A 16,666-nucleotide genomic window follows, 5' to 3' on the forward strand; every position below is an offset into this window, starting at 1 on the left:
CATTAAAATATATTTAAGAGTTTTCAGTGATAGAGGGGAAACACTCATAATGATAACCAGAAAAGAACAGATGCATAATTGTACAATTATGATTATGAAATATGATTAAAGAGAAAGATGTTCAAAGGATTAATAGCCATTTATTTCAATGATGAGATTATAGTTTTCCCTGCTTCTTCAGACTTTAACTTTCAAAAATCTCATCTACTAAAAGTATGTTAATTTTTTAATGAAAAAAAAAATTAGGCCAAAACACAAAGAACTTGGGCCTAGAGGTTGACTACTGGAGAAGCCAACATGTACAAGCTGATGTGAAGTGTCAGGGGTTTGTGGACCCTAAGGCTAAAGGCAAATGAGCCTCCGCTCTGAGTGGCTAAGTCAAAAATAATGGCAGCCTCTAGCCATTGTAACCATAGAGGAGTCTTTCCTGGGAACCAGGAGGAAAAGTTGTGGGTCTCACGTGAGTCGGCCAGATTATAATCTGTGATTATTTCCTCATTTTAAAAGTAATCATATTTGGTAACAGACAGTTTGGAAAATGGAAGGAAGTAGAAAGGAACCCTGTGTCTCCTCTCTTAAAAACCAAAGGCAGCTACTGTTAACATGTGGGTATTTCTTTCACTCTTTTATTCCTCGCTTAGTGTTTTTGTTGTATTTGTTTTCCCAAATCAAAATGGAATTTTATTGCAAAAATGAAAGCAATACAGGAAAGTGTAAAGGAGAAAGTATAAATCGCTGGAAATCCCACACCCCAGGCATATCTGCTGCTAACATTTCAGGAGACATCATTATAGATCTCTCTCCTTTTCCCTATCTCTCTTTCTCTCTCCCCACTTTCCCTTCTCAGCACTATATATATATCGCTGCTTTGGAATGTTAACTCAACAATGTGACCATCTTTCTGTGCTAACAAATAGAGAAACACTGTTTTTACAGAGTATTTTCTCATATGAGCAATGAATTTCTGAAGCTAGTTTCCTACTGATGAACATTTTGACTTTTTGTTTCTCAACACTTTGATTTTATAATAATAAATATTTTTGTATATATATCTTTATCCTTTTCTGTTTATATCTTTAGGAAAAAAATCATAGATTTGGATTTACTGAGTAAAAAGCTCTTACTTAAAATTTTGTTATGTATTGCCAAATTGTTCTCCAGAGAGATAAGAATGGTCTTTTCCCTGCAGCCTCGCTAACACTTGGTATTTCTAATTTGTCAAATTATTTGCCAATCTGAACAACCAAAAATATCTTATTTTTGTTTTAATTTGCGCATAAGACTTTATTGTCTTTTTCTACATAGCTTTAATCCTTTTATCAGTATAATAGTACATCTTAGAATATGATAGAATAGAATATCATCATGTTAAAGAACAGAATGAGTCTAATTTATTTTAACTAAATTTCATTTTATGATAGTTGGGAGTAGGTAAGAATTCTTATCTGGAAACTTCAGAAATATGTTTTTTTCTTAAATCTTGCTTATAGGCTCAGAACAAAACCCATATTTATCTCTTCCCACTCTTGTTCCCTAAAATTGTTAATCGTTCTCTTCTCCCACAGCAACAGAATAATACCAAAGAAACATTATTTTCAACTTGTCATCAGATTTCCAGGAAATCTAACATGGTATTAATGCTAAAAAATAAAATAAATGTTCTGCTGTGCAACGGGATTTCTACATAAGTAGGACCTAGTGATGTTAACTATGTTGAAAAATTTATCATTTAATTAATTTCTTTGGTCACAATAACAAATTATGATAATATAAGCAAACCTTCAGGAATATGTAAATAGCTCTGTTAACATTGTCACACATTGTTAAAATGATTTATTTAAACCCACTTGCACAGCTAAAGTAGAATACTATCTCAGTGGAATAACAGAATTAGAAAAATATTAATGAAATAATAATGAGTTTATTTATTGAGTACTTACTATATGATAAACTTTTTAAAATATTATTTCATTTAATCTTCAGAATAACTCTATAAAGTAGGTTTTATAGTCTCTTACAGATGAGTGTATTACAGATCAGGCTCAGAGACACTCTTGCCTGGGCTTGTACAGTTAGTAAATAGAAGGAAAGATTTAATATTCTGTCTGAAAACTATCATACTATTTTAAAACAGAGTTAACAGCTCTTAAGTAGGCCCAGGTAGTTAGTAACTTAATATGAGATAAAGAAAGCATCCCAGGCTAACAAAGAATTCAATAAACGGTATTAGGAAAATTGACTATTGGGAAAGGAGGAAAGTCAAGTTACATTCTTACCATTTAACAGATTTCAGGGGAAAGCTTTCTAACAACAAAAGCAAAAGGAAAAAGATCACCAGAGACAAATGTAACAAACTAAACTACATATAATTTTTTTCTATATAAAAAACACATTAACAAAATTAAAAGGCAAATGGTCAACTATAAAAAACATTTACAATAAAGATGACAGGAGATTAATATTCTTTAATTATACAGAACTCCTACCTATTGATAAAAAGAAAAAAGCCCCACATAACAAAAACCACCTGCTAAACAAATGAGCAAAGAACCTCAACAAACAATTCGTAGAAGAAATATAGTTTTTAAAAAATTATAAATGCACCTGAAATTGATATAACATGGTGTATAACTACACTTCAATTAAAAAAAAAGTCAGGTAGACAGGTTTTTTTTAAATTTTATTTATTTGAGAGAGAGAGCGAGAGTTGGAGCAGGGGAGAGGGGTAGAGGGAGAAGCAAGCTCCCCACTGAGCAGGGAGCCTGATGCAAAACTCCATCCCAGGACTCTGGGATCATGATCTGAGCCAAAGGCAGATGTTTAACTGACTGAGCCACCCAGGCACTGTAGATAGACAGTTTTGAAATGTAAAAAAAAAAAAAATTTAATTTAAAAATAAAAATTATAAATGTATTAGAAAAATATATTTTCATATTAAATAATTTTTTAACATTAGTATTTCATGCAGCAATCCTGTGTTGACACTGGCTCTTTTATGGTGTTTTGTTGTTATCTTTTTAAGATTTTATTTTCAAATAATCTCTGCACCCAGCATGGGATTTGAACTCATAACACCTAGATCAAGAGTGGCATGATATCCCAACCCAGCCAGCAGGTGCCCCTCTATGGTTTCCTATGTTGGAAAGTATGAATTGGCTGGACACCTCAGAAAGTCATTTGAAATTACTATCGAGAATCCTAACGTGCTCATATTTTTTAAATATAATACCTCTATTTCTAGGACTACATTCTAAAATAATAATCAGATGTGTACACAAGTAATGGACTTCTAAATGCTTCATTGCAATAGTATAATACCAAAATGTGGGGAGTATCTATGTGTCTAACAACAGGGATAGGTTAAATAAATGATAATAAATCTATTATTTTTGGTCCTGGGTAGCCATGAAAAGTCGCATTTCTGAAGAGTATTTATCGGCCACAATGTAAAGTTAAATGGAAGAAAGCAGTATATGCACCTGAATAGGAAGCAATGCGTGGTCATATTTGGTGCCAGGAAGTCAGGCAGATAGTATGTCCTTATATAACCTGGAAAATATCTTTGGGACTTTGAAGACAGTCTTGGAGACACTAGTCCGCAGTCTCCCCATTGTTGGCCTCACTGAAATAAATTCCTTTCTTGTTTCACCACCACTCACGTCTCTGCCTTTGGATTTCGTCAGTGGCGAGTGATGGAACCTGGCCCCCGCGGCACCCCAGGAGTCAGGGGCTCTTGCAGCCCTGCACCCCGGCTAGAATTACTATCTACATATAATATACATATTTAGTTTGGTGCGGGCAGCCACCAGAAGCTGGAAAAGATGAGCAGCACTTCCGAGTGCCCCCCGCCCCGCTCCCCCCGCCCCAGGCTCTTGAACTGAGAGAGTACAAATTTCTATTGTTTAAGCCACTAAGTTTGTGGTGATTTGTTACAGCAGCTACAGGAAACTAATACGTGTACTCAAAATTAAAATACGAAATACGAAGGAATTAATAATCACTTGCTATCCTACCAGCCAGACATACTATCTAATGAAATTCTCTTTCAGGCAAAATATTGGGGTAGGCAAAGCTTCAACTCCCCTTCCCCAATTCCCTGATGATAGGTTCAGCCAACCTAATGGGGGAACAGAGAGCTAAAAAGAAGTTTGTAGGACTGGACCCCTGGAGGAGAAACTACAGGATCTAGAGGGCTTCTGAAGGTGAGGGGGGGGCGGGGAGGGAGGCTGTGAACAATGAAATAAACAAGAATCCCAAATGGGACCTGCAGGCATTAGGGGGAGGACCCGCCCGGCCTCTCCGAACAAAGATGACTAACAGCTTCCTAAAATATCAAAGAAACTTTCCATGAGGGCTGTTAAATTGATCTGCACCTTTTTTCCCCCAGACACACTTTTAGAAAATGGGGAGCAGTGTACAAAGTTTGCTGAGAGGAAGAGAGGCTTCCCACCCTTCCCCCTTTGCAGGACAGAGTGTGGGAGGGTCCACACAGCATTCCAGGGCCCCTCCTTCTTCAAGAGCTTCTCTCCGCTGGCTCCCCTTGTGAGTTTCTCAGGAAGAAAGCAGGGGTGTCAGTGTTCCTACTCCAGGCTCCGATCTTGTTCCCTCCCTCCACCTCCTCCCTATCTCAAAAATTGAGGGTTGCAACAGAGATCATGCTTCTGCTGGTTCTGTTCTCAGGCTTGCACCCCCACCTGAAGATTGGGACACCTGTGACCGTGACCCTCCCGGTGCCTCATTGCTCCCACCAATGCTTAGGAAGTAAAATCTCAAGTTTTCCCCTGTGGAGAATTTTGACAGCCTTTGAAAAAATAGTTGATGTCTTTGTTTTACTTCAATTAAATTAAAAGGGGAGGGGAGAGGGGAGAGAAGAAAAGGGGGAAAAAAATGGGTGGACAAAGCCCTGGCATGATGTCCCACTCAGATGGTGTGTAACAAATCCAACAAATATGGAGGGAGTGCCTCCTGGGTGCCAGGCACTGCTCTAGGCGCTAGGACTCGTCACACCTGCAGAGCTTACATCTAGCATGGGAGACTGACGATAAGCAGTAGGCCTAATTAATAAGTACGTGCTGTAGTATCTGTAATGGTGGGGAGGACCGTGGGAAACAATGGAGACAAGTAAGGGAGTTGGGAAGTCCAGGCTGGGGCAGCACTTAGGACATCTTCTCTTACGTTAAAGCAGACCAGACACCGCAAATGAGGCCTAGAACAGCGCCTGGCATAACAGCAAGTGCCCAATCAACTTCCTTCTACTTTCCTGTGCCTAAAAATTCTCATTACTGAGAGTCAAAGTAAAGAATGCATGTCCTGATTTGACTTTTCCTTATATTCAAATGTAAAGCAAGTTTCTGGCACTGGGAGGAAATTCAAGACTGTAAGTCACATATGCCTGTGAATTCAGGGTTATTAAGGATTGACATGAGCTCAGGAACTCTCTTTAAAGTGTGTCTTGATCTAGGCGGGGTTACAACGGTATATGCATATGAAGGAATTCAGGGGGCTATGGCTTAATGTACCTAAAGTACACGTCAGTAAAAAAAAGATGTGATTACCATTGACCTTGCACTTAGGTACCGCTCCCACACTGCAGTTCTTGAGCACTCGGCCACTGCACTGGAAGGGGCCGCCTTGAGCCTGGGCACAGGCAGGACAGCTTCTCAGGAGAGGGCACTGGGCATCTGCCCAGGGACATCTACATCAGGCAGAAGTTCTGGGCAAGCCTGTCATCACACTGCCTTTATAAATGCTCTTGGCTCTCCTTGAAGGACCTGGGCAGATGGACGTGAAGCAGGCTGGCTGGGTCCTCCGACCCAGAGTGGGGAGTCCCATAGGACCAGCCAAGAGGGTCCTTGGCTTGTCACAGGATGGAAATCAAATGCAAGCCAAGAAGTGAGAGTAGAGTTTATTGAAGACATGGAGAGAGTAGATACAGACAGAGCATTTTCCAGAAGACTGAGAAAGGAGAAAAGAGTGAGTCTCATCTTTACTTGGGGCCTGAGGTTTTTATTGAGGTGTGGTGCATGTGTCCTCTCAGTAATCCAGGAACAAAGACTCCATAAGTCACTTATGCCCTGGAGCCAAGGGGTCTTGATGAGTCAGTGGTCTTGGAAAGTGGTCATGACAACCCGGGTCACTCCTGAGATGTCATCTATTGTGCTGGAAGACTCCAAAGAGATCATTAACTTCTCTTCCTTTGCAAGGAGGACATATGTTATCTGTTCTGTAAGGCCTGTGTAAGGCGAAGGGTGTAGGTCCTAGCAAGAACAGAAGCAGGAAAAGGAGCAAAGAGAAAAACAAACAAACAAACAGCTTTTTTTTTTCATGGGATCCCTCTGGTTTCCCTGTCTCAGGAGAACAAACACCCACACAGGAAACAACCAGACAGCAAGCACGTACAGGTGAGACCATCAGGTCTCAGGGAAAAGGTTCTTACTCTGCTGAGAAGGCTCGTCTACCCTGCTTCCTCACATCAGCATCTATAACAGTAGATGAGCCACTGAATAGTGAGGTCCTGGAATTGTGTCAGGCCAGGTAGGAAGCAGCTGCTTGCACCCAAGAAGACAGCTGACTGAGTAAACATGGAGCCACCCTGTCATCCCCATCTCTCTCTGTCTCTGTCTCTTTATCTCTCCCAGTGTGAACCTCTGTCCCTCTCTCTGCCACACCACACACCCAAGATTCTACACCTGTATCAGATACCTAACAACCTTCTGAGGATGCACAGAGACCCAAGCAATCCACATGTCCCCGTGTGCACTCACTGTTAGACGCTTCGCATCACGAACCCTCGGGTTTTTTTTTTTTTTTTAAAGATTTTATTTATTTATTTGAGAGAGAGAGAATGAGAGATAGAGAGCATGAGAGGGAAGAGGGTCAGAGGGAGAAGCAGACTCCCCGCCGAGCAGGGAGCCCGATGCGGGACTCGATCCCGGGACTCCAGGATCATGACCTGAGCCGAAGGCAGTCGCTCAACCAACTGAGCCACCCAGACGCCCACGAACCCTCGGGTTTTAGGTGTTTATTTTTACTAGAAAAGCATGCCTCTTGGAAGGATGATCTCTAGGCCTGGTTGGGAGGCTGGAGTACCAGAAACCTAAATAAAGCCAGGAGACAAGGTGGGCATCCACCCTCTCAAGCACTCACTGGGCTGCTTCACGTTCTTCCCCACAGGAGGCAGTGTCGCATTGCCCGGAAGAAGGCCAACTGGCCCGCATCCAGAATGTTATCCAGGAGCTTCCCCCATCCCATTACAGGTAAGAATCCTTGGTAAAAGATGTCCGCGACCTCTCAAGGTGGTATAATACCAGAGATGCAGGCTGGTGTCATAAAAGGGAACAAGTTCAGTGGACAGTGACTTTCCTGTGGCATTTTGAGGTGGGTGAACAGGTCAACTTTTCTCAGAATGCGTCAGTGCCTGCCGGGGGACATTGGGGGAAGGGGCAGCCCACGTCCTATTTACTTGTGGGGCCCCCCTCAGAGTCTCACAGGAGGTCATTCTGATCACACAAGCCAGGCTCACTGGCTGTGATATTCTAGGTTCTTACCCAGATTCATAGCATAAACAAATCTCTGGAATCCAGGAGGGTTTTTATTTTTTTTTTATTTTATTTATTTATATTTTAAAGATTTTATTTATTTATTTGACAGAGAGAGACACAGCGAGAGAGGGAACGTAGCAGGGGGGAGTGGGAGAGGGAGAAGCAGGCTTCCCGCGGAACAGGGAGCCCGATGCGGGGCTCGATCCCAGGACTCTGGGACCATGACCTGAGCCGAAGGCAGACGCTTAACGACTGCGCCACCCGGGCACCCCCGGGAGGGTTTTTAAATAGGGTTTGGCTGTAGCTCTTGAGTTTCTGGCTGACTGATGTCTCTGTTTGCTCACCAGTACCATCCCTCACATCATCCCATCCTTCCATTTGTTCTCAGTTTATCCCTTCATCTTACCACCTTTCCCAGGGTTCTCTAAGCCTCTTTTACAAGGGGGCAGATTTTGATGTGGTATAAGAAAGAACTTCCTACAGTAACAGATGTCATTCATCCATGAGATGAGCTCTCCACCTAACAAGGACCAAGTTACCCGTAGCTGGGAGAATTCCAGAAAGAGCAGAGATAAGAACCAGTTTCAAGATTGTGTGGCAGCAATGGTGGCCTGGGTAAAAGGGGGCCCAGGGAACTGTCTCTGGCTCTCCAAGGGCCTCGACTGACTTCTAACAAAACCATTCCCCTTCTCCACCCTGGGCCAGCGTGCCTAGGGCCAAGAAGATTATTTCCATCAGTCTTGATACCTTCCTGATATTCCTCCAAAATTCATGAGATAGAAATATTTAGAATCTCTTAAATCCAAACATAGAAATCATCTCCAAATGTCAGGCTTTACACAGGCACTAAAGTTTCTTACTTTGTTAAAAAAATTAAAAAAAAAATGAACCATTACAGGACCTTGGAATACCTGATTCGACACCTGGCCCACATTGCCTCCTTCAGCAGCAAGACCAACATGCATGCCAGGAACCTGGCCTTGGTGTGGGCGCCAAACCTGCTCAGGTAACAACCATACCCTCACCTTCTCACCACCCCCATGCGCTCAAAGCAGCCCACCAACCGAAACGAAGGCCCTTGAAGACACACCTGTAGCTAAGTGGTCATTTGTAACACATATAAATTAGGACGATTGTAATAGGCTGAGCTCTTTGTCTGCTCTCCTGGAAACTCTGGGTTCCAAAGGCGTTTTCTGGCTACAACCAGCATGTAGTTAAAGTTACGGGTCTGTATGTTATAAGTTCTTGAAAAGGCCTTTCTTGTCTTTAGGGCTCATTGGCTTTTGTTAGTTTTGGTGGGGTCACTGCTTCATAGGACTTCACAAATGATGACCTGACCCACAGAACAATTGGGTGGGGGTGGGAGGAGATCCTGTGCAGACAAAAAATCAATTCCTGTATATTCACAAATACAGTGTTTATAGTCTAACAATGTATGGTACCTGGTCATTGCTTTCAAATTTGTTCAGTGTGTTGGGCTTCACAGCCTTTGGGGAGGCCTTTTGATAGGTCTTAAATAGTTAAAATAGTCTAGAGATTAACAAACTGTATACATTTAGGAAATGGGGCTTGTACAAAAGGCTCACGGGCTCCCCCTGACTGCTTTCCATTGTGGGGCAGACTCACTCACTGACTGTGTTTCATTCATGATTTAGATCCAAAGAAATAGAAGCCACTGGGTGCAATGGAGACGCGGCTTTCCTTGCAGTTCGGGTCCAGCAGGTGGTGATTGAGTTCATACTGAATCATGTGGATCAAATCTTTAACAACGGCACACCTGGGGCTTTGGAGAACAATGGTAATGGCTGCTTCTGGCACACTCCCCAGCAGGCCATCCTTCTTCCTTGCCTTAGTGCTGGGGCCCAAGAAGAAGTTAGGGTGGGCTTGCTTCAAGCTCTGAGTGTTGGCTGTGTGCATGTGTGCTGACTACTTCATGTGTCAGCGTCTGGGGATCGTGCGTATATGTACTTTAGTCTGTGTGCAGCAAGATGTGTTCATGGGTGGCTGTAGCATGTTTCTGAGCAGTTGCATACATGACCTATCCCTTGAACGCAGAGTTCTGAGCTGGAATAATCTGTTGGTTTTAGTGAGTTATTAAACTCTCTGGGTTATTATCTACAGGAAACATTCCTCCCTCACCTTTACTTTCATTGTGGTATTTCAGAAGACCCTTAGGTCTTCGTCTTGGAGTTTTATGTGAATGGGTTAAGTGGCAGCGTGGTCATACACACGTGTATATTCAGAATGTGTTCTCTTCGCAAGCATTACTTGAGTGCTTACTTTGTTCTACCCCGCACCAGGCACTAGGCCTACAAAACTGAGTGTGTATTGTGGGCATGCATATGCAGAGACTGGTTAGTGCTGAAATCCTCTGTGGCCATGTTGGTGAGAAAGATATAGCTATTTGAGGCTGGATGTGATAAGATGCAAGACTATGATTTCCGATAGCGCTCATAATGATATAATGAACACTAGGAATGAATTGGTTTCTGTTGCTCGAACTCCTGTGAGCTTAATTTGTAAAAATCAAAAATCTATTTGGTCAAGAAGCCTTGTAATTACCACTTGTGTGAGTTTTCCAACATTAGCATACATCACAATCACCTGGAGGGCTGTTCAAACACAGATTACTAGACCTAATCCCCAGAACTCCTGATTCAGTCTGTCTGGAATGCTGCTGAGAATTTGTATTTCTTTCTTTCTTTTTTTTTTTTATGTTATGTTAGTCACCATACAGTACATCATTAGTTTTTGATGTAGTGTTCCATGATTCATTGTTTGCATAGAACACCCAGTGCTCCATGCAATACATGCCCTCTTTAATACCCATCACCAGGCTAACCCATCCCCCCACCCCCCTCCCCAGAATTTGTATTTCTAATGAGTTTTCAGGTGATGTTGCTGCTGCTGGTCAGGGTCTACACGTGGAGAACCAGTGGTATATGAGAACCCTATCTGCAAAATATTTGTGTTAGCTGATTAAAGCATTCTTTTCTAGTTTAGCTAATGTATTTGGAACAAACACGCATAACCATCAGATTAATCGATTGCAGCTAACATCCAATTTTGATTCCTGGCATAATTGTGCCCACCCCTACCCTGTCCTCTATGTGGTTTATAACCTTCCTTTGAAAAAAAAATTTTTATTGAAATAAATTTCACATAGCATAAAATTCATTTTAATCATTTTAAAGTATACAGTTCAGTGGCTTTTAGTGTATTCACAGAATTGTGCAACCATCACCACCATCTAATTTCAGAACATTGCATCACTCCAGAAAGAAACCCCATACACATGAAGCCGTCTCCGCACATTTCGCCCTCCCCTGAGACCCTGGCAACCACAAAGCTGCTTTCTATTTCTAGGAATTTGCCTCTTCTGGACATTTTATATAAATGGAATCATACAACATGTGGTCTTTTGTGACTGACTTCTTTCACTTAGCACATGTTCTCTGAGGTTGACCCATATTGTTACATATGTCAGTGTTTCCTCCCTTTTTACGGATGAATAATATACCTTCTGTAGTATACCTATACTACATTTTGTTTATACATTCCTCAGTTGATGGCCATTTGGGTTGTTTCTACTTTGTGGTTATTATGAATAATGCTGCTGTGAATTCAAGTTTTTGTGTGAACACATGTTTTTTATTCTCTTGGTTATATACTTAGGAGTGGCGAATGTTTCTTTTTATCTTTATTCTAACTCTCCCGCTAGAGATGTATTTTTTTATTGTAAGCTGTATAAATCCTTTTTGAAGGTAGGTGAGAAGATGCATTCATTCATTCTTTTGAATCAACCGGTAAATGGTTGGGGACTTATTCTCTGCCAGGAACGGGTGCTCCCCATACATCATCTCATTGACTTATCACATCAACCAATAAGGTCATTCACCTTATTTTATATGTGAAGAACCAGAGAACCAGAAAAGCTTAGTAACTGCCCCAAGCCACACAACTAGTAACTTTGAGACTGAATGTTGAACCTACTTTTTCAGCCCATTCCTCTTTCCTTAACTCTATGCTGCCTCTGTGAAGAGAAAAAAAATAGGAAAACAGGCCAATAAACCATTGTGCAGAATTAATGACTTTTGGGAAATGTTCTTCTTGACAGCAAATCCTATCCGTGACTGTTAGTGTTAAAGCCGTTCCTGATTCTAACCTGGAAATGCCTTTTCTCTTTGTGACCATTGCCTCAACCATCTTTTGTACCGTATATTGAAATCCAGTTTACTTGTGAGCCTTTAACTCTTGATTGCCTCTAATGCTTATTATATAGTGCATTTCATTTAAAGGTTCTTGTCGTGAATTCGTATTGACTTTGGTAAGATAGCATAGTTAATGTTTACACAAAATGGAAGAAGCCACACCCTCTGGAATTTTAGATTTGGAAATAGGGCTCTATTTCAAATTGGAAAGATTTTAGTCGTGGAATCCAATACTTTTGTTTAATAAATGAGAGCAATAAGGCCAGAGAGATTGTGATGTACCCAAGATTCATTAAAATATAAATATGCATTGAGCAACTTCTAGGTGCCAGGCCCTACTCTACACACTGTGGACACAACAGTGTGCAAAATGGCAAAGATCCTGCCCTGCAGATAGTTATGGTTTAGTTGGGAAGGCAGGCAGTATACAAGATTACAAATAAATACATTATCACTTCAAAGACAATACTGTGAAGAAAACACATCAGGTTAATGCAATGGTCGATGATTTGGTGGTGTTATTTTGATACAGAGTGGCCATGGTCTCTAAGGAAGTGATCTTTGAACTGAGACCTTTCGACAAAAGAAACCAGTCATGTGAGGATCTGGGGGACGAATGTTCCAAATACAGAGAACAGAGATTATAAAAGCTCTGAAGTGGAAAGGGGCTCATAGTGGTACAGAAAGTAGGCCAATGTGGCTAGAGCCAGTGGGGTCTCCAAAGTGGGGTGCGCCACCCTAGGGGGCACCGAGGACTGAAGTACCGAACCACAGGTGTTGGAAGAAACTATTAGCATTTCTTTTTCATTTCTTTCTATTGTATATTTTGTAATGTCTATGATTTTGTATGTCTTTTGTTATATATGACAGAAATTATATATAATTATATATAATACAGTGGTATATGTGTGTAATTTACACATGTGTAATTATACACATGTATATATGTGTATAATTTACAATGAGAATATGCATTCAAAAAATTTTTACTGTATATTTTTGTAGACCACTGGGTCAGTGGGCAAAGAGGAGAAGGAAAGCAGATGGAAGGTCAAGCTAGGAGTTTGAGGCCATGGGAAAGCGTTTGAGGATTTGGAGCAGGGAGTGCAGGGTCTGAGCACTCTGACAGTGGTGTGAAGGAGAGATGGAAAGGCAGCAAGTCTGGAAGCAGGGAGGCCAGCGAAGGAACAATGGCAGAAATCAGGTGGGCAATCACGGTGGCCTGGACTAGCATGTTAGCAGTGGGTGGAAGGAAGGTGGTGGGGTTCAGGATGCATTTTGAGGTAAGAATCATGGGACTTGCTTATGGGCTGGATGTGGGAGGTGGTGGTGCATCGAAAAAAAACAAAAACGAATGAATGAAACAGAACTCTTCCAGTTTTCGGCTTACAGCTGGGTGGTCCGTGGTGCCATTTACTGACTTGACGAAGATGGGAGAAGGTAGCAGTTTAGAGGTGAAGAGCAGCAATCACAAGCTCTGTTATGAAATGATAAGTTAGAGATACCTGTTAAACATCTAAGCAGAGACAATGAGCAGGCCTTAGGATACTGCAGCCTGAAACCAGGGGTAAGTGCTATACCAACTGAGGTCTCCTGACCCTACAGTGTAGGTTCTTCCCATTGAGCCAGTTGCTCCCAGAATGACTGAATTTCTTAAGTAAATAAATAATTAACAAATCGTAAATAATCTAGAATGCAAATATTAAGAGTATATAAAATTTAAATATTTTAAACTCCTTGGGATTAAGTTGGAAAACTGGGTTAAAGTTGGAAACTTTACTGAAAAGATTTTAGGATCGCGGATTTACTTAATCGCAGTCCTGCCGAGTGACTGCCATATGCTCTCCTGCCTGGAAGAACCCCAGTATTGCCTACCGTCTCTGTTTTCTACAAGGCCCTTGTTCAGTGGTTTTATTTCCCTCCTCCCAGAGAAGGTCATGCTCTGCAAACAGAAATGGTGCCGTCAAGGTGCTTTCTGAAAATTGGGTGAGTCCTATACAAAAAAAGATGGCTTTAGTCTCAGTTGGTCCAAGTAATCTTTGAGTCTCTTCACACCTTCTGAAGTTACGGAAAACTGGCAAGGTTGCCAGAGGCTACACAGAGGCCAACTTGGACCTCCTCTTCTTTTACTTAGATCGAGGTTTCTCAATCTTGGCACTATTGACGTTTTGTGCCAGATAGTTTTTTTTGTTTTTTTTGTTTGTGTGTGTGGTTGGGTTTTTTTTCCCTTTTTATTTTTCCACACTGGACAGCCCCCTTCAGCGCTCACAGCCCACCAGTGAGGAGGTTGGGCAATGGTTCGGGGCTGCCCACTCCTCTGGCATGGGTCCACAATGAGAGGCCCACAGAGAAGGGCCCGCCATTAGCATATCCCCATGTGCTAGTGCCGGAGAATTCTTGTTGTGGTGTGCATTCATGTGCTGTGCATTGTAGGATGGTCAGCAGCAACCTTGGCCTCTACCCACTAGATGCCAGTAGTACTCCTACACATGCTTATGACAACCAAAAATGTCTCCAGACACTGCCAAGTGTCCCTGGGGAAGGGGGGAGGGTGGGGGCTGCAAAATTGCCCCAAGTTGAGAACCAACGACTTGGAGAAAAGAGATACCCTTGGACACCAGTGATCTATCATCATCACTTCCATTTCTTTAAACAAAAAATAAAAACAAAAACAAAAACAAAAAACAAAATAAAACCCAAAACCCTAGAAAGAAAAGATTAGCTTGCATACACTTAACGCCACTGAGTAGTGAGTAAAAAGCTAGCTATCTTTTAGGGAATAGTGTAGGCCATAAAATGTCTTTTCACTGCAGGGATATAAACCTTAGTGATCTAGGGCAAGTATAGGCTCCCACGTTCAATCGTGTTGGAGTGTGTGTTCTGTGGCGGCAGAGAGTAGGAATGGCCTCCTGCCTTGTTCTGGCCGAGGGAGGCCATGTCTGTGGCTGGACATGCATTCCAACCTGGCCAAAGTACTAGGCAGTAAATGCTCAATAAATGTCCTAGGAAGTAAGGAAGGAAGGAAGGAAAGGAGGAAGGAAGGAAGGAAAGGAGGAAGAAGAAAGGGAGGGAGAAGGGGGGGAAGGAGAGAGGGAGGGCCCCTCTCTGAAAAGTACAAGAAGTACAGGTTACCTCCTGAAGCCCTACATGCCTGCTGGCTGTCTGGCCATGAGGTTGTCAGTTTCCTATGTTCAGCCTCTGCCCCCAACCCCCAAACCCCCCAGAAGCCTCCTGTCAGGGGGTCAGGAATGGAGGCGCTGTGGATGAGGAATCTGGCTACACCTGATGCACAGGCCTCCTTCCATGACTGAGCTCTTTTCTTTTTTGTATAGAAAACCCGCCCATCACCAAGAGCCTGACCTTACCAGCCCTCTCCTTGCCCATGAAGCTGGTGAGCCTAGAGGAAGCTCAGGCCCGGAGCCTGGCTACTAACCATCCTGCTCGGAAGGAAAGGAGGGAGAACAGCTTGCCTGAAATTGTCCCTCCCATGGGCACCCTCTTCCACACTGTTCTTGAGTTACCAGACAACAAGTAAGCAGCGTTCTCTTAAATTCTGGGGAACATTTGGGTGGAGGGGGACAGAGGAAGTAGTTATACAGTCTCAGGGTCACAATGACAGCATGGGTTGGGGGTACAGGCTGGGTCGGGATGTGAGGGAACATTCCAGAAGAGAAGGGAGCTGTCTCCACAGCTCTCTCTCACTGGTGATTGATGTCTTCCCTCCCTGCCGCCAAGTTATCAAGACCCTCTCCCACCAGAGATCCCTAAGTACCATGATGGGGATGGGGCTCCTAGGGGTCAAGAGTCATGGCTAAAATCCCTGACTCCTTAGTTTAGACAAAACAGTCTTGACATTTTCAGAAGGAAGTTTGCTGCAATCAACAACTTGACCCCCTCCCACCAGCCTCCACCTCCAGGTGACATTATAAAAGGCATAGAGACGAATGGAGGATAAGCTGACAAGAAGTTACACTCTAGACCAAGAGCTCTGGGCAGGCGGCATGGGGAACACACTTGCCTGGCTTCCATTCCTCCTTCCATACCCGTCAGGGCCCTCCTTCGTCTCCAAAACCAAACCGAACATCAGTTTTATTCATAGGATATTTTCTTTCTTTGTTGCTTTCTCTGTTGGAACCCTGGTCTCCACTCAGCCCCCTTTCCTTCTCAGCTTCACAGCCCACTCTAAAAAGTCAGCAGTGATTGAGAGGAGTCCCAAACTCCAGGCAGACAGTGGGTGGTGGGGCTGGAAGGCAAACTTTTCACGGGAGACTGTCATCCTCAATGTTTGGTCAATAGAAAGAGGTATGAAAAGAGGCACCTCAGTCTTCTTATCAGCATGATCCCCAAGATGGCGGGGCTGTTTCCCTCTGGGAAGGGAGGAGGAGTTCTGCCACATTACACACCAGTAGGGGTGTCTGTCACAGTGCATATATATGCATTATGGGAATGGCACACGTAGACCTCACCTGGCAAGAAACCCTTCTGTTTCCTGAAGTACATGGATCATGCTCTCTCTAGACTGAGCCCCATTACTTCACTCCCTAAATCCCTGGAGAATAAGACTTCCACCCAGGGATCAGAAAGAAGAGTACCCCAGCTGGACCATCAAGTGCATTTTCTCTGTGCCTTAGCGACACTTGGGGTGGACCATACCCCAATGTACGCAAGCCTATAAAATACATCCCAGGCCAAGTGCTTGGAAAAAACTGGGCCAGATTCAAAAGAAACCACCAAGCGTTGCAGATCTATCTCTGACTGATTGTAAAAACATGTTGGGCTTGAGATCTGGGTGTTCTGTGAGAACCCTGTGGAGAAAAGGTCCTTTGTGGAACCCACAAGTTGGAAGGTTTCATCAAGTCTGATAGCTGGGCGAGCCAGAGTGGGGCAAGGCCTCCAGTGACCTCTGGTGGCCCC

The 16,666-nt window shown here is 42.9% G+C and overlaps 1 protein-coding gene and 1 non-coding gene across 2 annotated transcripts in view; one reads left to right on the forward strand and one right to left on the reverse strand.

Annotated features, from left to right (window-relative positions):
* Positions 1–16,666, forward strand: part of ARHGAP31 (Rho GTPase activating protein 31) — a 104,719-nt gene that overhangs the window by 66,324 nt on the left and 21,729 nt on the right. Inside the window, exons 4-7 of the mRNA XM_028110630.2 lie at positions 7,174–7,256; positions 8,440–8,547; positions 9,197–9,339; positions 15,085–15,283. Of these exons, the coding sequence (XP_027966431.1) occupies positions 7,174–7,256; positions 8,440–8,547; positions 9,197–9,339; positions 15,085–15,283 (533 nt within the window). The remainder of the gene's footprint in view (positions 1–7,173; positions 7,257–8,439; positions 8,548–9,196; positions 9,340–15,084; positions 15,284–16,666) is intronic.
* Positions 13,995–14,131, reverse strand: LOC114214850 (small nucleolar RNA SNORA42/SNORA80 family). The gene has a single exon (XR_003610494.1). It is a non-coding gene; the product is annotated as a small nucleolar RNA SNORA42/SNORA80 family (small nucleolar RNA).

This window comes from Eumetopias jubatus, unplaced genomic scaffold (genome assembly GCF_037043125.1).
Source record: "Eumetopias jubatus isolate StellerSeaLion01/CBP00866 unplaced genomic scaffold, mEumJub1_p1.0 scaffold_1, whole genome shotgun sequence".
In the NCBI taxonomy this organism is placed as follows: domain Eukaryota; kingdom Metazoa; phylum Chordata; class Mammalia; order Carnivora; family Otariidae; genus Eumetopias; species Eumetopias jubatus.